Source organism: Pyrus communis, chromosome 2, assembly GCF_041283825.1.
Source record: "Pyrus communis isolate YQ-2024b chromosome 2, ASM4128382v1, whole genome shotgun sequence".
In the NCBI taxonomy this organism is placed as follows: domain Eukaryota; kingdom Viridiplantae; phylum Streptophyta; class Magnoliopsida; order Rosales; family Rosaceae; genus Pyrus; species Pyrus communis.
The window spans coordinates 1,615,572-1,637,334 of NC_142566.1; the positions used below are offsets into that span (position 1 = coordinate 1,615,572).

The 21,763-nt window shown below is 37.4% G+C and overlaps 4 protein-coding genes across 5 annotated transcripts; 1 reads left to right on the forward strand and 3 right to left on the reverse strand.

Moving 5' to 3' along the window:
* The first annotated feature begins 1,317 nt into the window (after nucleotides 1-1,317).
* On the forward strand, nucleotides 1,318-7,025 carry LOC137748168 (calcium-transporting ATPase 4, plasma membrane-type-like). Its single transcript, XM_068488272.2, has 7 exons — nucleotides 1,318-1,684; nucleotides 3,138-3,192; nucleotides 3,285-5,224; nucleotides 5,341-5,499; nucleotides 5,600-5,771; nucleotides 5,866-6,164; nucleotides 6,538-7,025. The coding sequence occupies exons 1-7, from the start codon at nucleotides 1,499-1,501 to the stop codon at nucleotides 6,850-6,852; spliced, it is 3,126 nt and encodes a 1,041-aa protein (XP_068344373.2). The 5' UTR covers nucleotides 1,318-1,498; the 3' UTR covers nucleotides 6,853-7,025.
* Nucleotides 6,317-7,937, reverse strand: LOC148698337 (uncharacterized). The gene is made up of 2 exons (XM_088680486.1): nucleotides 7,338-7,937; nucleotides 6,317-7,196 (listed from the first exon to the last, which is right to left on the reverse strand). The coding sequence occupies exons 1-2, from the start codon at nucleotides 7,588-7,590 to the stop codon at nucleotides 7,102-7,104; spliced, it is 348 nt and encodes a 115-aa protein (XP_088536612.1). The 5' UTR covers nucleotides 7,591-7,937; the 3' UTR covers nucleotides 6,317-7,101.
* A 100-nt stretch (nucleotides 7,938-8,037) lies between these two features.
* On the reverse strand, nucleotides 8,038-10,591 carry LOC137748170 (uncharacterized). Of its 2 annotated transcripts, none has more exons than XM_068488275.2 (3): nucleotides 10,379-10,591; nucleotides 9,387-9,703; nucleotides 8,038-8,272 (listed from the first exon to the last, which is right to left on the reverse strand). In XM_068488275.2, coding segments are annotated over exons 1-3 (438 nt in total). In that variant the 5' UTR covers nucleotides 10,498-10,591; the 3' UTR covers nucleotides 8,038-8,270. The 2 variants fall into 2 exon arrangements, with proteins under 2 accessions (XP_068344376.1, XP_068344375.1); XM_068488274.2 differs by having other exon boundaries at nucleotides 9,401-9,703; nucleotides 10,379-10,590.
* Nucleotides 10,592-11,267: 676 nt separating this feature from the next.
* Nucleotides 11,268-16,758, reverse strand: LOC137747305 (putative glycerol-3-phosphate dehydrogenase [NAD(+)] 1, cytosolic). The gene is made up of 5 exons (XM_068487396.2): nucleotides 14,972-16,758; nucleotides 14,338-14,559; nucleotides 12,998-13,245; nucleotides 11,737-11,876; nucleotides 11,268-11,613 (listed from the first exon to the last, which is right to left on the reverse strand). Exons 1-5 carry the CDS (start codon nucleotides 15,630-15,632, stop codon nucleotides 11,487-11,489), a joined length of 1,398 nt encoding a protein of 465 aa, XP_068343497.1. The 5' UTR covers nucleotides 15,633-16,758; the 3' UTR covers nucleotides 11,268-11,486.
* Nucleotides 16,759-21,763: the final 5,005 nt, after the last annotated feature.

Here is a 21,763-nt window from a genome sequence, read left to right on the forward strand (position 1 = left end):
CCAAGAAAATTTGGAGACCGAAGTGGTTGTTTGATTGGGCTTTCCTTAAACAGGCCTAAAGTAACCGTTGAAAGAAATTAGAGAGAAACAAAGACAATCTTTTGTCAACAGCCCCGACCCCATTCGTTTTAGGGTTGGCGACAATTTTTTCTTGACAATCATTCTCGGTCTTTTCATCTTTTTTATTTTTATTACTTTTGTTTTTGGCATAGAATTGTCGTCATTAAAAGTTGTAATAACCGACACACAATTGCACAAGAATTTTTTCACTCATTTGATTTAGTAAAACAAATTGTTAAACTTAGGACGTAGTGAATAAAAAGAAAACCCTAACCACGTCGCATAGTAGTTACAGTTTGTTTCGTTAATATTCCCATTCTTGAAGTTTACTTACTATTTCTCTTGGCAAACATGTTTTAATCTAGGCCAACTAATTTCTTATAAAGCGCAAATACGTAAAACAATGGGTCAATTCATTTTTTTTTTTTAGGATATAGGGGGTACTATTCTCAACAACAGCAACAACAAAAAAACGAATACTATTCTTTAACATATTTGGATTGCCATTTTCGAGCTTTAATAAGAAAAGAAATCCATAAAAATTTGAGATCATCTCCAGATTCTTGTGTCTGAAGTCCATGGATCAGGAGATCTAGCTTGTTGAAGAGAGAAAGTTTGAGACTCTTGCTTTGTGTGAGGTGGCATAATGAGATGAGTTAATAGGAGCCACATGATTTAAAATGAATAATTCAAATCTCTAAGTCTTTGAGCTTCGGACACAAAAATCCGTAGAGACTCACAATTTACCCTCAAAACCAAGGAAAATATCACTTTGACATATGAAAAGTATCGATAAAACAATTGAATTGTGAAAGATTCAAGAGCATCGGAAATACTAATTTATGGTGCGTTTCTTCTTAGATTATAAATAGCGCACTTTGTTTTTTTTTATTTAGGATAAGAGACGTCCAAAAGACAGATTATATGTAATAAACTGAATAAGATACAACATTTATATTCTTGTCCGGCATGCATACGACTACAAAATATAAAAACATGTACAACGTAATTATGAACATAAGTATGCCATCCATGCTAATGAGTAATAGTTTTTTTAACAAACGATATTATCTACACTAAATTGAGGGGGTTGGCTTAGGCTCATAATGTGCTAGCAATAATATGATTTAAATTTGTCTTTAGCAAGAATCAAACCTAATCTCTTACTTACAAGTGAAAAAAAATAGCACTGTAGTACTAAGTAACAATTAACTCTTCTTCCCTTTTAATACACGCAAAAACATTCCCGCCATTCTCGGCTTGGTTTTGAACATTTCCATAACACGAAATGAAACTCCATCTCCTTTTCTCTCTCAATCATTCAATCCACACACTGCGAATTAATTCACAGATCCAAACGAACTGAGTCGCTGAATCACCCATAGCGAGTCAGTCAGACTGATCACAGTCATCGTATTCAGAAGAAGAGAGGGAAATCATGAGAGAGAAAATGGAGGAGTACTTGCGGAGGAACTTCGACGTCGAACCTAAACGCCCGTCCGAGGAAGCCCTGAAGCGGTGGAGATCCGCCGTCTCCGTCATCAAGAACCCCACCCGAAGGTTCCGCATGGTCGCTGATCTCGCTAAGCGCGCTGAGGACAAGCGGAAGCGCAAGAACCTCCAGGTTCCTTTCAACCTCTCCATCGTCATCGTTCTTATAATTTCTTCAATTAAGTGTTGCGATTCTCGCCATTGTGTTTGTCACATTCAAACGAATGAACGATAGCTCGTTACTTTAAATTTCATGTCACGTTCTGTTTTGGCTTTGAAATTTTTTGGAGAAATCAGAGGAATAGATGAGATGCGTGTGTTACTTTTCTATTTTTTGTGTTTGTTTTCTCGTTAGGAGCCTAAGATTTCCTTGGAAACTAAACAGGCCTTTGCCAATTCTTACATAATTATACTTGTGAGGGAGCAGTGACATAATCAATCATTATTCATGATTGATCAAGTTTCATGATTTGTAAAATATTGAGGTGGATGATTACTCCACAAACTACGTGTGGCTTCAATGCTACATAACTACGAGTGTTTTAGTAGTTAAATTTCTTGATTTGGTATATAACGAGTTTGAACTTGAAACGCAGTAGGTTGCATTAAGCAGTGGAATAAGTAGTGTCGCTACAGTTTGATGCATTTAATTTAGCAGTTATGTTTTATCTTCATAAACTTAATTATTTCTAAATGTCTTCGCTTCAGGGTGTTGAATCTCTTTATTACTGTGCATTAAACTTAATTATTGAATTGTAGCTATGGTTTTTCAAGCTCACGGGGGTTACTAATCTCAGCTTAATGAAACAATTAAACCATTAAGGAAATATATTTTTTTCGTTCTCTACGAAAATATAAACATGATAGATGATCTTTGTGGGGTTTCGAGATATAGTCATTTGTATAGACTCTCAGGGCTAAGTTCTTTATGTGCTTTTGTTTTGTGCTGTTTAGCCCCGTTGTTTCACCCAAAAAAAGTATATGGAAGTGGTACATATAGAAGAGGGTTTGATGTAGTAGAATATACCAATGACAAGTAAATAGTTCAATGGAGGTCTAAGGCCTGGGGAGAAATCGGGAGTACGAGACTCAAATTCCCACCATGTGTATCGAGGTAAAAACTTACCACTGATGCTATGAAGCTGCAAATTGTTTAGATGTCCAGAAAATGGCGTTTCCTGGTGTCGGTTTCGTTGCTTTTGTATTACCTCCATTTTAAAGCGTTGCGATTTCATAGTGTGATAAAAATGATGAAAAACAAAGGAATGAAGGTTTCCTGGTAAAGTCAGGATGTTGTATTTGCAAAAGGAAATTTTTTATATGCTTGTGTGAGGATGGCGTGCATTGTCAGCACATCTGACCAGTATTTCAATCGAACTAGGTTTCGATGCCAGGAAATTAAGGCTTGTTAATGTTAATTAAATATCTAATGTATGATTACCTCAGCATCATGAGTGTTTTGCATCAGGTTTGATGGTATTAGACATCTGCTAAGCATGAAAAGCCTGTTTAATTAACTCCCAAATGCTGGTTTAAATATTTTCTAATTCTAACATTTTCGCTATGCTTCTGTTGATTCTTGTCAGGAGAAGATACGTGTTGCTATATACGTACAAAAAGCAGCATTACAATTCATTGATGGTATTATATTCTTCTTCTTATTATAGTAACATCTCCTTCATTTAAACTTGTGATTCCTTTCTAAGTCATGTTAATTTTTTTATACAATTCAGCTGGCAATCGCCGGGATTGTAATCTTCCCAAAGAAGTTAAAGATGCTGGTTTTGGCATTGATCCTGAGGAAATTGCATCCTTTGCTCGATCTCACGATACCAAAGGGTTGGAAAGACATGGAGGAGTACCAGGATTAGCAGGAGTGGTTTCTGTATCGCTGGAAGATGGTGTTGTTTCAAGCAAGATACCTATTAGGCATGATATATATGGCTTCAACCGATATGCAGAGAAACCTGCTAAAGGTTTTGGGATGTTTCTCTGGGAAGCCTTACAAGATTTAACTCTAATCATCCTCATGGTTGCTGCTGCGGTCTCTATAGGTGTTGGAATCACAACTGAAGGAATGCCGAAAGGTATATATGATGGCTTGGGAATAATACTTAGCATATTGCTAGTAGTGTTGGTGACTGCAATCAGTGACTACAAGCAGTCGTTGAAATTTAAAGAACTGGACAAAGAGGAGAAAAACATAATTGTTCAGGTGACTAGAGACGGACGCAGACAGAAGGTCTCTATCTACGATTTGGTGGTTGGAGACATAGTTCATCTTTCCATCGGCGATCAAGTTCCAGCTGATGGTATTTTCATATCAGGCCACAGCTTACAAGTCGACGAATCAAGCTTGTCAGGTGAGAGTGAGCCAGCGGACATAAATCAAGAGAGACCCTTTCTTCTTGCAGGAACCAAAGTGCAAGATGGTTCTGGGAAAATGTTGGTGACATCAGTTGGTATGAGAACTGAATGGGGACGACTAATGGTTGCTCTGAGTGAAGGGGGAAACAATGAGACACCACTGCAGGTAAAACTTAATGGAGTTGCAACCATTATCGGAAAAATCGGTTTGACTTTCGCTGTGCTAACATTTATAGTTCTGACTTCAAGGTTTTTAATAAACAAGGCGGTTCACCGTCACATGACAGACTGGTCTTCCAAAGATGCATTAAAGCTTTTGAATTACTTCTCGACTGCCGTCATTATAATTGTTGTTGCAGTTCCGGAAGGGCTACCTCTGGCAGTGACGCTAAGTCTCGCCTTTGCAATGAAAAAACTCATGTTTGATAAAGCACTCGTGAGGCATCTCTCTGCATGTGAGACAATGGGTTCTGCTACTTGTATTTGCACAGATAAAACTGGAACTTTGACAACAAATCATATGGTTGTGAACAAGATATGGATCTGTAATGAAACCGAGACTATAACGAGTAATGATAACAATGATGTGTTGAAGTCAGCTTCTGAAGGAGTACATGACCTCCTTTTACAGTCCATCTTTCTGAATACAAGCGCGGAGGTAGTCAAGGGGGAAGATGGGAAGAATAGCATTATGGGGACTCCAACAGAGACGGCGGTAATTGAATTTGGAATGCTTCTGGGAGGTGATTTTAAATCTTACAGTGAGGATTATAATATACTGATGGTTGAACCATTCAATTCAGTCAGAAAAAAGATGTCGGTGCTAGTGGCTCTGCCTGATGGAGGAAAGAAACGAGCATACTGCAAAGGAGCATCAGAAATTATCTTAAAAAAGTGTGATAATATTGTTGCCACTCATGGTGAAGCTGTGCCTCTATCGGACGAGCAAAGAACAAATATCTCAGATGTCATAAATGGTTTTGCTTGTGAAGCTTTAAGAACTCTATGCTTAGCTTTCAAGAATGTATATGACTCCTCTAGTGAAGACAGTATTCCTGACGATAAATATACGTTAATCGCTGTTGTTGGAATCAAGGATCCTGTGCGTCCGGGGGTGAGGGAAGCCGTGAAGACTTGTTTAGATGCTGGGATTACTGTAAGGATGATCACTGGCGATCATATTAATACGGCTAAAGCCATAGCTAAAGAGTGTGGCATTTTGACAGAAGATGGTTTGGCTATAGAAGGGCAAGATTTCCAAAATAAGAGCTCGCAGGAGATGGCAGAAATAATTCCGAAACTGCAGGTTTTAGTTGTTCTATTGCTTTAATAACCTCTTAGTATAAATGCTCATTTGTGTTGACGGGAAGTAGTTTCTGGATCAATTTTCTGTCGGGAATTTAGTGAAAAAATCTTGCACAGGTAATGGCTCGATCGTTGCCTTTGGACAAGCACACCTTGGTGAAACAGTTGAGGAATGAGCTTAGAGAAGTTGTGGCAGTAACTGGTGATGGGGCGAATGACGCTCCTGCACTGCACGAGGCAGACATCGGACTTGCTATGGGTATTGCAGGAACGGAGGTTTGTTACTTACAGACGTCGTCCTACACAATTTTTATTATATCACTGTTTTATTTCTTCTTAAATACTAATAGTCGGCTAAACATCTGCCGGTCTACAGGTTGCGAAAGAAAGTGCTGATGTTATAGTAATGGATGACAACTTCACAAGCATAGTGAATGTTGCAAGATGGGGTCGGGCGGTTTATGTCAACATTCAAAAGTTTGTACAGTTCCAGCTAACAGTTAACATCGTCGCTCTGATGCTCAGTTTCATTTCAGCATGCGTCTCAGGTTTGTTCATCAGCGGAACTGCTTCAAAACCTTTCGACATACATATTTACCAAATGCATTGCAGGCGCTAATGAATGTGCGAAATAACTTTCAGGAGCCGCTCCTCTCACGGCTGTGCAGATGCTTTGGGTGAACTTGATCATGGACACTCTTGGTGCTTTGGCGCTGGCTACAGAGCCACCAAACGAGGGTCTAATGAAAAGGCCACCGGTCGGAAGGAACATCAAGTTCATCACCGGGATCATGTGGAGGAACATTATTGGCCAGAGTATCTACCAGATTGCTGTCCTTTTGGCTCTCAAGTTTTGTGGAATCCGGCTTTTGAAGCTCACCGGTTCAGATGCAAATTCCGTTCTCAATACCGTTATCTTCAACTCTTTTGTGTTCTGCCAGGTACTATCTTCTTATACATTGTTTTCTCTTTGTTCATACCTGTCTAAACATTTATTTTGGGCAATTTTACACCCAGGAACGGCCAATTTAGCTCATAATGTCATATTTACTTAAATTGCATTCAAATTTTTGTCTAAAAACGTCACATGCTGTCGTTAAATGATATTTGTTATTTTTCTTTTCTAGAAATGTGACATCTCTATAAAATGTGGGTAACAAGAACGCAGTGGGTAAATTGGTCATTTACAATAGTTTAAAGGCGGGAGAAACTGATCAAAATAAAAGTTCATGGGGAAATCAACACAAGTTTTTGTTTAAACCTGATATTTTAGTTTCTTTGTTCAAAGGTGATCTAATTTTGCATGTCTTTCAGGTATTCAACGAGATAAACAGCCGTGATATGGAGAAGATCAATGTGTTCAGTGGCATGTTCAGCAGTTACACCTTCATGATGGTGATGATCTCCACCGTTGTTTTCCAGATCATCATAGTTGAATTCTTGGGCAAGTTTGCACAAACTGTGCCACTGAGTTGGGAGTTGTGGTTAACAAGCGTCTTGATCGGCGCTGTAAGTTTGCTCGTTGCTGTCGTCCTCAAGTTCATTCCTGTTTCAGTCAGGAAACAAGAAGTTTCCCGGGATCACGAGGATGTCTACGAACCTCTCCTCCGTGGCCCTGACCTTGCATGAAAGATCGAAACTGCTTGTTCGAGAAAGATTTTTGTGCAGAACTATGGAGGAATCTCTTCGGTTTTTTTGTTGTATGTTTGCGCCAACATTTTTTCGACACCATTTCTCGTCATTTTTGGTTGTACATTTCAGTGTTCATTGAGGTCAGCTAGAAATCAGTCTTCTTTTCGCCATTTCGGTTGTATTTATACGAACTCAACTTCAAATTGCTTGCGTTCTGGCGTTGCAGTAGAGTTGATTGGCAGGGCTTCAGTGGTTGTAAGTCGAGTTGAATGCGTGAGCTTCGGTGGTATATGCTGTAGAGACGGCAGTGACTGTGCGTGCTGGGTCGATTGCAAATTTTCCTAGGTAAACAAGATTGGGTTGCAATGAGAGTAGTGAGCGAGATGAACGTTTGAGGCTAAATATATAACGCTAGTTTTGACTATCAACAACAACAACAAAGCCTCATTACCGCGCTCCGTTTTGAGCCAAGTCCCCATTACCAGTAATTGAGATGTTCGTCCTCTTCAACGGTGTCTCCGTGTTCCCAGTAATCGAGATGTTCGTTCTCTTCGACGGTGTCTCCGTGTTCCGAAAATCCCTATTCCGGACATCATTCCCAATAGGTCGTCTCTCCATGTTCCCAGAATCAGTATATGGAGCATCCTTCTTTATTGGCAGTCTCTCCTCTTTCCCAAATTCAGTATTTGGGACATTCTTCCTCTGTGTGTTCCCAGATTCAGTATTTTGGGACATCTGTTATCTCGTTTTCTAAATTCGCATTAGAGACAGACGGTGCACTCTAAATTCGCATTAGAGACAGACGGTGCACTCTTTCGAGGAACAATTGAAGAGAAAAAGTCCTCTACAAGATCTATCAAACTCTCTGAAGTAGAAGAAGAGAATTCAGGCGCGAAACTCGTACCTTTTCCTCTATTTGATGGTTCTATCTTGAGCTTCCGCATTTCATCCAACCACTTTGCGGCATTCTTCAACAGCTTCCGACAATGGTCAAAAGAGTTCAATGACAAGTGACTCACTTTAGATTTTGAGTCAGTGTCCAAGAAAACACACGAGCTACAACGCGAATGCATTACAGTCAACTTCACCTCATAAATGCAACAAAACCCATCAGAAGCAGAAAAAACCTACCTTTGGAAAACTTCGTCCAGACCTAGTTAACTGTTGTGACACAACTTAGGATAACTAGAACAAAAATTCAATACATGGCTTCTCTAACATTCTTTACATTTTACACAACCAAAGTCCTCAGTAGTTGATGTGATTCTGAAAGACATTATCCAGACTCTCGTTACAAAAACACAGTATCTAAGACTCCGACTATGTCATCACCTGTTTAGATATCGTCTACTTTGGTGAAGGGTCAGCCTGCTTTTTGACAAATAGCTTTCCTACATCTTCTGTAACAATGTTGCTCCTGGACCCAAAAATGAAAATAATGATGTGAGATTGAAAAACTCTTAACGTAGAACAAAGTTGGCATATTTAACGTTGCTCAACAGACACAATATGCCAAGTTCAGGGATTGCCACCATCCGGAAGAAAAAAGGACCATCAGTTTAGAATTCATTCCCAATGAATCGATTTCTAAAACTTCACCAAACACAAAAAAAATTGTATTTGTTCTATTCCTAAAAAAATTTCCCATAGCTTTAGTTTTAGCAAGATTCATGCAGTGACCTAGAAATACACAAACCTGACCCTGTACAGTAGAAGACAGACTTGACAAAAGTTTTCCGATGAGTATCCTATCCCATGAAGTCCAATCATAGAATCAAATATGATGCAGTAGTAAACAACCCAAATCCATCGTTTCATGTAAAAGCAAAGGCGAAAGGATGAACCATTATAAGTATTCAGGAACCCTATGAATATAGAGTAGCGCAACAGAATTCTTATCAAGGACCAACTTAAAAAGAGTCCACTCCATTAAGTCATCACAACGGTTAAACAGGCCAATATCACACACTCCATGAGTGCAACTTCTCCCCCACTTAGGAGAGTCCATCCCATTAAAATTGATAAACATTTTGTATCTGCAACATGCTGTACAGAATATGGTTCTCTCTCATGTGTTAATTCTACAACGATTTGCAAAGAATAGGGGATGGTTTTAAGGGATAATTTCTTTTGGTTAAACCTTCACTTTAACCCCTATTCAACTCATAATTTAATTGAACAGGTAATTTTTAATCCTTTTAGTGTGAAGGCCAAAGTCAGAAAATCCACCCACTGTAATGGTATAATTTTCACTACAACTCATCGCATATACAAATCTACTAATCTTTTTTGTTATCATAATAGCATGATCTACCTGTAACGCAAGTTTAGTTAAAATTCCAAAAACAAATTGGCAAGTTAGTATTTAAACCTCAAATCACAACCATACAAACTTAGTGCAAGTCATGAGCAGACATATGCATGCAAAAGTGTATCTCTAAATCTCTATATCGCTAAACAGTTAAACAAAACCAGAATCTAAGGGAAAATTTTTAAATGCCAAATAAGCTGTGGGAAATGGAAAAACATACATATTGAAACTGACCTTCCACGAAGCTGAGGCGGAACCAGCAGACCACCAACTGTATCTGGAACATTCTTGGAATGAGGCAAGTTACCTCTAGGAACTTTATTGCGAGGAACAGAGGAAGCAAATGCATTCTCCCTCTTGCGTGATGAACTCTCCACCATTGCAGCTGCAACACGAGAAGAGTGATCGCCGCCACTCAACATATTGGATGAGGAAACAGGAGAATTCAAGAGCATTGAAGCATCAGGAAGTTGCTGGATTGAAGGAGCTGATGAAGGGGCAGAACTTTCCGGCTGCTGGTATGATGAAACAACCAATCTATTACACAGAAAACAAACAAAACCAAATTAAAATACAACCGAAGTAAGGGTAAGCTTATACAGGACACTGTAACTACTTTTCCAGCTGTGAAAAATTTAGGACTGCTATGAAAAACCCTCTTTTAGTACAACATTATGCAACACTATCATGTGAAATAATATGAAACCCTAGAAATATTTAAAATAATAAAATAAAACAAGACAGAAAATAAAATGAAATTTTCTTTAATACTATGCCTTTCTCTAAGTTTTAATTTCCGTCAGACCTGAGCTTAGCCAAGTTGGCCCCTTCTGCACTCAAGTTCGAATTCCAAACCCACCCCACACACCCCCGCGTGCGCGGGGACGAGCTTAAAGGTATTTAGTGTAGAATATCGCTTGTATCAAAAACAAGTTTATAACTTCCCTAAACATGGGAAATAACCCTCATTCTGATTAAGCTAATTACAATATGCTTCTTCCTAAAAGTCCTTGAATTTTCCTTTCTTATTTACAACCCACACAGCATCCCAACACGTAGTTTTCTACAAATTAAACAAAACAAAAATAATAGAAATTACTCAGAATATCATAAATTAAAAAACCATAACAAAAATAGTGATAAATTCGAAAGAAGTAAAAGATTTCAACTTTATCGATGAAATTGAATAAACTGAGGGGGGGCGTCAATTACTGGGTGCGAGGACGTGGATCGTCGCTGGGTAATTGTTGCTGGGGCTCGTTTTCCTTGTTTTCCCTAACCTCCTCCTCCGATACGTCGTCGTCTGAAGATGGGTAGTCCACCAACGACATCTTTCGGCTTTTCTACTTCACTCTTCACTTTTTGCCGCTGCCGTCTCCGCTGTTTCTTCGGTCTGCGCAACCCAAGGAATGAAACGTAAAACGCTCCTCCTTTGTAACTCTTTTTTTTGGGTGTGTTATCCACATCTCATTTTATTCTCAGATATCCTGATAATTTCTATTTGTTAATCTTCTTCAATTTATCTAATCCGACAGTCGAAAATTAAAAATATGTATAAGAAGTAAAACAAGTTGTGTAAATATCACATCGCTTTTTTTTTTTTTAATTATTTCTTGGCATAAATTTTTATATTTTGGGACTGACTCGAACAATATTCTTTAATTTTTCTTTTATGGTATGTGTCACTGTAGTGGTTCCGAAAATCAACTTTAGATCTTGCAAAAAATTATATGGATAAAATATATATCTTCCTGAGACGTAATATTGTGCCGGATTTCGATGTTCTAATCTAATATTAAGTTTTAAATTACGAAAATGGGTATACAAAGTTTTAAATCCAGATGTTCTAATCTGGGTTAGACTTAACATTGTAACTTAGTCCCAATGTGGAACACTACTTAATACTACAATTAGTGAAAAGTCTTCAGACGAGTTTGATATCAAATTATTATGATAAAAATCTTTGAGGGAGACCATCATAAGCACCTCCTTGCACTACTCTTTTCTATTTGCCATAGCTGGCTTGTTTGCCTCAGGATAGGCCTTCTTGTTTTCTTTGGCATATCTGTCCGGATAATGCATTATCTAGTTCTCCAAAAAAGAAAAAAAAAATCTTCGATAGAAAACTGCCAGAATTTTAAACAAGTGCAATTCCGGGTTCTCAACCAAAAAATTCACCATCGGAAAAACAATCCGATAACCAAGCGTTCTCCCGATACATTATCCCCCGGCAGAATGCTATACGAAACTACGACAACAGTGCTTCTTACGACATAGTTTAGAACTGATAAAATTACATGCAAAAGAGAGAGGTTCCACATCAATGCCGCTGACCAAGAAGGGATGGCCTGTAAAATGCATGGGTTTGTGCGATTGCAATACGGTCCCGAGGATCGTTCATGGTCTCGTCCCGCAACGCTTGAAGAATAGCCTGCGACGGAAACTCCCTAAAGATTCACATAACGAGATGACATCAAATTCACTTCTAGTATGATTCACATTAATTTGAACTAGCTTGATCAAAATGATATTGGCTTAGTTTCATTTGGAAAAAAACAGAGAAGTAATACCTAGTTATGAGTATTCTATATAGCATCTTCAAGATAGGGCAAAGCTCAACGGGAGCAACGGGCTTCTTCTCATCGGGATGCAGGATACTTAAAGAGGGCTGACTTAGCAGCTCAAAAAATGCTTTCACAGCAGAGACCCCCTGCAAGATACAAACGGTCTCATCATTACAGAGTTCCAATAAATGAAAGCGCCGTCTTTTGCACTCTTTCAAGGAACCAATCTCATTTTATTGAGACAAGATAATCCACACATATTTTTTACAGCAACAGAAAGCAGTCACATGACAGAACAAACATACAGATCCTTACTCTAAGAGTAGTACATGCATGCATCACTCGCGCAGAACTAGCTGTAATGAATCCAATTTAAACTTTAAACAGCCAGTGAAATCAAACACCAAAGTGAAACTGCATGTGCTATACTTTTCCACCATAATGAAGTAGAATATAAGAGGTAATTATGACACAGATAACTCGAAACAAAATATTTTTAAGGCTTTTTAGCCAAAATGGTCCTGCGATTTGCATAACTCCTCATTTTGGTCCCCGAGATTTTAAATAAATATAATTGGTCCCTGAGTTTGTCCACCATCAATCATTTTGGTCATTCCTTGAAAAATCTCCATTAAATAAGAATATAATGACCAAAATACCCTTAATTTTTGTCAAATCATTTTGACTCATTATTTATTAAATTGAGGGTATATTTGTCATTTGGATCCTTATTTAACATAATTTTGCACGGAAAGACCAAAATGATTGATGGTGGACAATCTTAGGACCACTTCTATTGATTTCAAATCTCAGGGACCAAAGTGATGTGGTATGTAAATCTCAGGGACCATTTTGGCTAAAAAGCCTATTTTTAAAGCATATTAGTAGAGGACTTGGTATATTTACAACCAAAATATGAGATTCAAGCATCATAGAATCATATATTCGATATGATCCTTCTTTCTACAACTGTATGTGGCATTAAAGTACAGAATCAGCAAGGTCCAGTATGTTCAGACAAGAAAGCTCCAAGCAGCCACCAGAATATTGTTAATAACTCTTTGGAATGCGATTATAAATTTTATGATTCGTGATCGCAAGCACTTGTCTTTTTAATCATTGCAAAGATCTGGAAGGTTTCCCACTGAACTTATTAGTCAAATCTATGTCATAAGGTCAAAGCCCAGATTTCATTAAACAATAATAATGATGCAAGGCAAAGCTTTGCTTGTTACTTCATGGATATGAAGTCGATTGAGATCTGTACCTGAATCATACCCTTGCCCTTTATGCTATCACCCATTTCAAGGTTTAACTCCCCTTTCGCCAGCTTTTGTCCATACCATGCATTACGACCTTTCAACAGGGTAACATACGTGTCAGCCAACAAAGGCCCTGCCAGCTTCTCTGGTTCTTCTGCCAACAGATGAGTGATAAAAATCATCTCTGATGTACAATGTGCGAAGTATACTGATTTGCTTGTGGCGCTCTCATTGGTTAACGCTGCTACCATTCCTGTTGGGTCATGATTCAAAGTTGAAAGTATTTTAGCCTTCAAATACATACTCTTAGAAATGAGCTTAAATCGATCGATTATAATTGCTACAATGTTTAAGGATAGCACTTGTACAACAAAGCAAATTCCAAGATAACATATATATCAGGCCAATATAAGGCAAAAATCATATATATCAACCTCCAATTGACACGAGATCTAATAAAGGTAATTGACATGGAAATCCAAATGCGGCAATGGATGTTTTGCAAGAAAATTCAGTCAGTCGCCCAAAGACAGGATTGCAACACATGAATCTTTCTTTAGACAACTTCAATTGTGACGCACACATGTGCCCACACACATATAGGGAACTTCTGTTGCCAGACAGTAACCAGAACAGTTAACTAAATAGAATTATGTTTGAGTGGCCAGTATCCTTCGAATGGAATATGGGAGAGATCCTAAAATAATAATGCTCAAGTTTAAGAGAATGTAAGGTTTGTTGTAGGCTTGTAGCAAAACTGTATAAATTTAAGAGTATGGCCAAATAGCTTTCCAAAACATTATGGAAATGAGAATGATATTTGAGGTCCATTAGCAATTCCTTATCTAACATGCATACTTAGGTCTATAGACATTGAATCGTCATAAACCATGTTTCCAAGTTGAGGTGAGGCCCTCAATGAAATTTTGGAGTCTTAAGCATGCCTCAGTTATCTACTTCGGTCGACGAAGTAGATAATTCAAAATCCCAACAATATATATGCTTTGCATGCGTATCATTTTGTGGAATGAAACAATTATCCACACAAATGCAGCATCTTTTGGTTAATTATCAAAGCCTACTCATATTTCAGCTTTGCCAAAAACCAAAGGAAAATATGATTTGGCATAATCTTGCAATTCTTTGCTCACAAGTCATCTCTCTCTCTCTCTCACACTCACTCATTTATTTTATTAAGTTCATGAAGCTACACCACCTAAGACTCTTTAGTCACTCTAGTATGTGTTAATTTGCAGTGCAGTCCGACCATTTAGGGTTAAATTCAAGAAAAGGTCTGACTCTCTTAACGTTTATCAAATAGGAGATGTAATGAACAGAATCTTACCAGCTCCAATGGCATAGACGTTCTTTAAGCCACCCATAACTTCATGAGTAACAAGGTCCCCATTGTCCCATACTATAAAGTGGGGTTGCCTTAAAAACTTAGCCAAGGGCTTTCTCCACTTGTCAGCTCCGCATATCCGAGCATTGGCATATTCGTTGTTGTAAATCTCAGAGGCAATATTGGGTCCTCCAAGGTAGAGAATGTTCTCATTGGGAACACCAGCTGAAAAAAAAAGAGTACATATTAAGAGAACAGAATAGCCAGGGTAAAAAACGTACGAGGCAATAATTGACTGAATATCTATCATAACCATACAACCATGTTATGAAGTATGAACCACTCTAATAGCATAAAATAAATAAATAAATAACTAAAGATTACTTTTATAATCAGAAAGAAAACCGCACTAAGAATCTCAAGGCCGTCAACTCAATGGAGGGATTATCAAACAATTATAAAACACACTAAGTAAATAACTCAGCATCAAAGAGCACCCGAAATGATGAAACAGATAGCAGAAAACAACCAAGAAGAAATACTCAAGGAGAAAAATAGGTATCAGAACCTTAGCTACCAGTGCATTGACCCTAAAAACATTGTTAACAATCCATGAAAAGTATGGAATCAGTCTTACTTGCTCGATTGATAATTTGAGTGGGCGTAATTATGCGTGGTTCAGGCTCCAATTCAGCCTCAACACCTTTTGAAAGAGAGATAATGACTGGCATTGTTACTCTCTCTTTCCAGTACCTACTAATTTCTTCAAAGACCACATGAGTTTCTGTTGATGGCAGCCCATTCACCACAATATCAGCATCCCAAACAGCCTCCTGCAAATTTGTGACAACCTTCATAGGGCAAAGAGGGGTATCAATCATATTCACACAAAACCCATCTTTCAGTAACTCATCTGCAAAAAGCGTCCGATCACCTAATCTTGCCTCAACATATTTTAAATACGCACACCGCCTAATCAGTCTCCTCAGCACATCCTCCCTTGAATTGATCACTTCAAATAAATGTTCTGCTGTTGCTCTATCAACCGATCTTCCTGGTCTTCTCCATATTCTTATTAGGACCTTATCTCTTAAATGACCATAACTATCTTGCAACATAGCAACAAAGACACTTCCCCAAGCACCTGCACCTACACCAACTATCCTAAGTGGATCACCTTCTGCTTTGCCCATTAAACGCCGAAGATCATCAAGCTTCTGCTCAACAGAATCACTTGATTGGTGAAGCAACCCATTTGAGTAGACCTTATCGGTCACTCCATCAGTACTCCCAACCATTTTCTTCTTCTTTTTCTTCGTCCAATTAAACTCGTCTCCAAGCAACTTAAGATATGCACAGCCAATTACAACAACAAATGCTCACAGACACTACAAATGTTTCCAATATTATACTCACTGAGAAGCGAAATCACGATCAAACTGGCAACGATCAATCGCAAGAAGATCTCTTCGCTCCTTGAAGCTGCAAAACCTAACTTCCTAATTCCTAAATTCAAACAAACATACAAAGTTTGAAACAACTCACATCTGATTTTGTATCATAGATTCACACCACCCTCAACTGCACAGCTCAGATCAACAAATCACCACAACAAAATCGATTCGGAAAAAACTTTAGATTTTCTTGGTGGGGTTTTCACCAAAATCTAAACAACCCCTTTGTCAAACTTCCAGAAACCTTTTTCCCCTAAGACACTTCAGATTCTACAAAATTTCAACAAATACCCAAGAGGGTTTTATATCATTGGGTTTTAGATCACCCCCACACAAGATTTGCAATTCAAACACGCAAAGCAAAAACATTTAAAACTCTCAGCCAGAAGGTTCGCCTATCCACCCACCAAAACCAGTCAACACAAACAAAGCAAATGTAAAACTTTGAAGGGAAGAAAAAAGAAGAAGTGACAAACTCTACTTTGCGTTTGCCAACGCGGTTATATTGACCGACGGACTTAACATTGTCTTCTTCTAATTCATACGCTGCAAGCCTGCAAATCAAAATGTGTAGCAAAAAAAGCTGTCAGATTTGACACCTTTTGCCGACGAACGCAAAAGGGTTGTCGTCAGCGGATTTCAAAAGAGGAACTTTGAGGTCGAAAATTTGTTTGGTGATGTGGGTTTTGGAGTGTGAAATGGGAAAGTGGCTGGAAATGAAATTGCTTGGCCTCCTCTCTCTACTCTTCTGCTCTAATGGTTACGTTTTGTCTGGAAGAAGAACAAGTGTGCAGAGCTCGTGATTGCCTTCTACGCGACAGCAGCTTAGGCGTTCACGTTGTCGAGAAATGGAGGCTGTTGGCTGTTGCTGTTGGTCAGATTTTGTCACACCTCCCAAAGAGAGCAACCTACTCTGTTTATCTTTCGACTAATTGTGCTCCTTTGCTGTTAAGCATAAGAACAAATTCACTCGTTACGTGTCACATGACACTTGTAATATATTCCTTGTGATTCTTTCTGACGTATAACAAATGATCGACTGGATTGAAAAAAAAATAGATTGACGTAAGACAAAAAAACATAATGGGAATTTGCACATTTGTCATCTAAGCTCTGATTTAGGTCTATGATACTTTTGGAAAAGATAACGACATCTCATTTCAAATTTACAGCTTTGATGTGATATATGATTGATTTCAATTATCTAAAGTCGTTTATGCTTCCAAAACAGCATTATTAAGTTCTGCACTAAAAATAGTACTTTTTATTTGTCATTCAATTAATGTTATTTACCATCGTTTTAATTACCTAAGAACTTTGAGTGTCCCATAGAGTTGTAATCAGATTATTTAAGCCAATGGTTGTTTCCATATTAATCATCAATTAAAATTTTTAATAAAATACAACCTTTGACATTTCTTTTAAAAACAAGTAGATTCCAAACTTTTAGTTCTTCAAAGATTTACGCTTATAATCCTAAGCTTCGTGCTACGTCGGTTGGTGAACACAAATGCCCCTTGCAAAGTTTGGAATATTTAAGCTTAGATATTGCACGTAAGCACACAGAGAAGCTAAGTGATCCCTTGAAATGGTATAGATTGCATTGCAGGCCTTGACGCTGTTAGCAGAGACTTGTAAATAGAAATTATTAAGTACTTGCACCACATAGATACTGAACTCCGTTGCAAATTGTTTGATTTAAATTTCAAAATTTTGGATTTGTGGTTTTTTATCAGCTATATGAACTTGCAGTATGAATTCGGATGTCATTTGTATTTTGTTACTTGTTTTTTTTATAAGAAATAACATCAAATACAAGAGCTCTACAGTAGCTAACTCATATTTCCAGCAATAAGTTTATCTTTGTAGCACGCACCTAAATTCATCTAATTAACTGCAAAAACTTAATACAGATCGATCGATACTCAACCAGAGAAGAACCAGAAAACAACTACTACCTTGGATCCTAAAATTCTGGGATGCATGCAGGTGATCACGGCGTGTAAATTATCAAAGTCCACTGTAAAATCCCAATACGAGCCTAAATTAAACCTAAAATATATAGAATTAAATCAGTTATATAGAATTCAAAGCATCACTAATTAACTAACTAATTATTTTAAACTCCCAACAAGATATAATTAAGTTAAGCCATCTTGTTATTCATGACTAGATACTGGCTGATATCTTCGTACTGATCATCGTCTCTCACTACCTGATGAGAAGCCTGCACTTGATGAACTTGATGCGATGATGAAACGCTAGCCGGCAGCACTGGATACTGCAAGTAGGGCACAGCTGGCTGCTGCATGAGTCGAGCTGAATAGTACTCCTGCCTCATCATATTCATATTCATATTCATATTCTCCACCGTCGACTGAATCATCATCGGGTTATCGAAGTTACTGTGATGCCGCCCTTCAAATGGCAATTGAGAATTACAGCCGGAAGCCCCTCCGGTTAACTGGAGACTACTATGGTTGTATTTGCTCTCCATCAGCATCCACATCGCCAGCGGACCCAGATTATTGTTAGGAGCCAAAACGCTATTCGTATACTCATTTGAATTATCGAATCGAAGCATTTGATCGGAAGGGTGCTGCTGCTGATGATGATGGTCAAATGATGAGACTGGAAAGGGCTGGAGGGTCTCCACCATATCCATATTACTACGATTCCAAGAGCAGCTCGTCATGGGATTTTTGTCCTCCACATTGTTATTATTTTGATCCGGTTTGTAATAATTACAAGGCTGCTTTTGGGTTGATGAACAAATATACTGGTGTTCAGCCGGCCGGTTCCTCTTATGAAGCAATGTTCTCTTGCCAGCCTCGAGCTTAGCATCCAATGCATTCAGAAGCAGCTCCAGTTCATTTTCGGAGAAATTTTCAATACGTTCATCCCATGTTGGGTACTTGGCCTCGTACATCTCCTTGCGCGCTCTGTAGGTATCGACATGCACCTTTGTCTTTCGATCCATCAACAGGTCGGACAAATTGAAGGTTTTCTTGGCTGGTTTGCACGTGGTGCTTGCCTTGTACTTGTTGATTATGCGATTGACCTCACTCGGGTTTCTTGGCCACGTGTGGAGTTCGGGACTACGACCAGATTGTTTCGGGCCATAGATGATCATGCACACATCTAGGTCACAAAGAGTGGAAATCTCGCCGGCCTTCTTCAGAATTCCCTTTGTTCTCTTCTGAAACGTTGTTTTTCGAGCTCTTTCGTTCGTTATGAGTTCCATATTCAGCCTCCCGCGACCCATTTTCCTCTACTGCTCCAAGAAAAAAGAAACTTACATTCTTTTGAATAGAATTTGAAATTTGTCCAAAGAGTTGCATATTTTTCATTAGTAAGCTTTTGTTTGACTAGTACTCAATATTTTTTTCTTAGAAAATAGGCACAAATAAAAGCAGTTACAAAGTTTAACCAAAAATAAAATTGCGAAAGCACCCAATAGATAAAATCCTTATATGAACAACAATTTAGTGTCTATTTATGCATATTTTTCATTTTATTTAAAGGGTTTACTTACAAATGTGAAAGGAGAAAAAAAATAAAAAAATAAAAAAATAAGAAGAAGAAACCCTAATTACCATTCCAGTCGCACACAGGGAACTCCAATTTTTAATCAATTTACACGCAATATCACGAACCCAAAACACAATAAAATTTCTCAATGTTTTGAAATTGACGAAAGTAAATTAGCAGAATATATATATATATATATATATATATATATATATATATGTCGTGATATGAATGAATAATTTCCTATTAATAATTAATAAAAATAAAATAAAATAAAAAATAAACCCAGTACTACAAATGGTATGGGGAACACATACAGAGAACAAATTGATAACCAAACGGGATATTAATTAACAAAAACGTAGGTATTTACAAAGAAAAAAATTATTTAAAGGCTCGTTTGTAAATGCTTTTAAAATGGCTGAAATCGTTTTTGATGAAAAAGTTTTTGGAGCTAATTTTTAGTAAAAATGGAAGTGAATCCTTGTAATCCACTTGAAGTGCTTAGTAAGAAGCATTTATATTGTGCTTATAGCAGAAAGGATTGCCAAGTGCTTTTGGAACACAAAATATTTTCTCTACAAATGTTTTTAGTCATTTTAAAAACACTTCCACTCCAGCCCTAGAAACAAACTCAATGAAAATTAGCCGATCCAAACATGAAAAGAAGAGGAGGAAAGTAATTACAAGAAAAAATGTAATTGTACAAAATACATGCGTAGAAGTCTCATACAACAATATTTCACATATACTTTCTGAAGTAATCAATCTACCAGTTCACAATAAAAATGGCTTCTGCTATAGCAGTAACAAATTAAAGCGTTTTATTCCCACATAGGAAAAAACCAATTTAAAGGCATATTCAAAATTAGAGGTGGAAAATGAAACGTATGAAACAGCCATGAATAAACAGAAGATGATCGATACAGTAATTGAACAGTACGTACCTTTAATGGCTTCCAACAAGTTTTTGCCGTTTGGAGAACAGAAAATGGCTTCTCCTTTTTGTGAGATCTAACACTATTCTTACCTTCATCTATATATGGATTATGGAAGAGCGATGGCTTGCCTTGCCGTTTACTGCACAATTTAAAAAACTCAATCATAATTAATTCCTGATTTTTTGGTTAATTAAGGTAATCAGAAAATAAATTCTACATGCCAAATTCAGCGAATGCATATATCAATTAGGAGAGATTATTCAATGTGTCGGAAACGAGACTTGGTACACCAATATAATTGGTTGAATTTTTATTTTCAAATTTTCAACCAATTATAATGCAATCGGATGTGTTTGTGGCACACTGGAAAAAAAAAAATTCCTCAATTAACTGTTTGAAAAGAAAATAGAATCAATTACGCATTATTTCAATTCCATTTGTCGGCTTTTTTAACTTATGATATTATATTGCTGCAAGCAATTTCATTTGCACATTAATTAGTTACACAACCTTTTGACGAAATACTATATTATACTGTAACTAAATACTATTATTATTTTTTTTATAAGAGAAGAAATCAATTTTGAAAACTGCCTAGAGCACCATATTGCATTTGGTCAAGTGATAATTGTCTCCATTTAGTTGAAAGGAATGAGGGTTCTCTTCGAATTCCCTTTGTGAGGATCTTGGGGATCCTTATATTGTATATGTTCATTGTACATTGTGCAGTCAGTTTTCGTCCGGTACTATTTGTGTTTAATTTTAAATAAAAATATTTAAAATATGACCGCACGATGTATAATGAACGAACACAATGTGAGAATTTCTGAGATCCTCACGAAAAGAATCCGAAGACGATCCTCATTCAGTTGAAAGAGATCTTAAGATTAAGTCTCGTGAATTGCTCTTTTGCTTGGAGGCCAGAGATTGTGATTGAAGACATTCGACAAATCAGTGTATGATTCAACACTCTCTCTTGGGTTACACTATCTCCTGAGTTGCTTTGATGTAGGCCCTTTTAATTTGATTGTATTGGGGCTAGAGGTGTGCTAAGGAGAGATTTTTTTTTTTTTTTTTTAAACAACTTGGTCCACTAAGTATTATAATATAAATGAGGAGAAATTTATTTTTTTGAGTGTCTGATGATCTCTCATTTATTTAAATAATATTTTATAAACCACATGATATGACATGTGGATCAATGAATTATTAAATGCTTGTTTAATGAGTTTACTTTATGTGTGTGACACTCCCTAGCATTTTTCTTTCTAAATTGTAGACCCACCATGCCATAGTTATAAAATGTTGAGTACAATGAGTTGGACCTTTAAATTTCATCCATTTTTCCGACAATTATATATTTCATCACTACATTTCGAGTTCAAAACTCTCATGTCTGTGTGAAGCTTCTATTTTTTTTCTCTGTCATCAGATGCAATTTTCAGAGAGAGAAATTCCGGAGAACTATAAACATTTTTATCCAGTCATCATGCATGGGCTGAT

Bases quoted from the DNA above. Each gene is read 5' to 3' on its own strand.
- LOC137748168 (XM_068488272.2), top strand. From the start codon at position 1,499: ATGAGAGAGAAAATGGAGGAGTACTTGCGGAGGAACTTCGACGTCGAA. The intron at 1,685-3,137 runs GTTCCTTTCAAC...GATTCTTGTCAG, and splicing joins GGAAGCGCAAGAACCTCCAG to GAGAAGATACGTGTTGCTAT. The intron at 5,772-5,865 runs GTTTGTTCATCA...AATAACTTTCAG, and splicing joins CATTTCAGCATGCGTCTCAG to GAGCCGCTCCTCTCACGGCT.
- LOC148698337 (XM_088680486.1), bottom strand. From the start codon at position 7,590: ATGTCCCAAAATACTGAATCTGGGAACACACAGAGGAAGAATGTCCCA. The intron at 7,197-7,337 runs GTAATGGGGACT...TTGTTTACCTAG, and splicing joins GACGAACATCTCAATTACTG to GAAAATTTGCAATCGACCCA.
- LOC137748170 (XM_068488274.2), bottom strand. From the start codon at position 10,497: ATGTCGTTGGTGGACTACCCATCTTCAGACGACGACGTATCGGAGGAG. The intron at 9,704-10,378 runs GTAATTGACGCC...TCTGTGTAATAG, and splicing joins GATCCACGTCCTCGCACCCA to ATTGGTTGTTTCATCATACC. The intron at 8,273-9,400 runs GTCAGTTTCAAT...TTTTGGGTCCAG, and splicing joins CCGCCTCAGCTTCGTGGAAG to GAGCAACATTGTTACAGAAG.
- LOC137747305 (XM_068487396.2), bottom strand. From the start codon at position 15,632: ATGGTTGGGAGTACTGATGGAGTGACCGATAAGGTCTACTCAAATGGG. The intron at 14,560-14,971 runs GTAAGACTGATT...TTTTTTTTTCAG, and splicing joins TCAAATTATCAATCGAGCAA to CTGGTGTTCCCAATGAGAAC. The intron at 13,246-14,337 runs GTAAGATTCTGT...ATGACCCAACAG, and splicing joins CGTCTATGCCATTGGAGCTG to GAATGGTAGCAGCGTTAACC.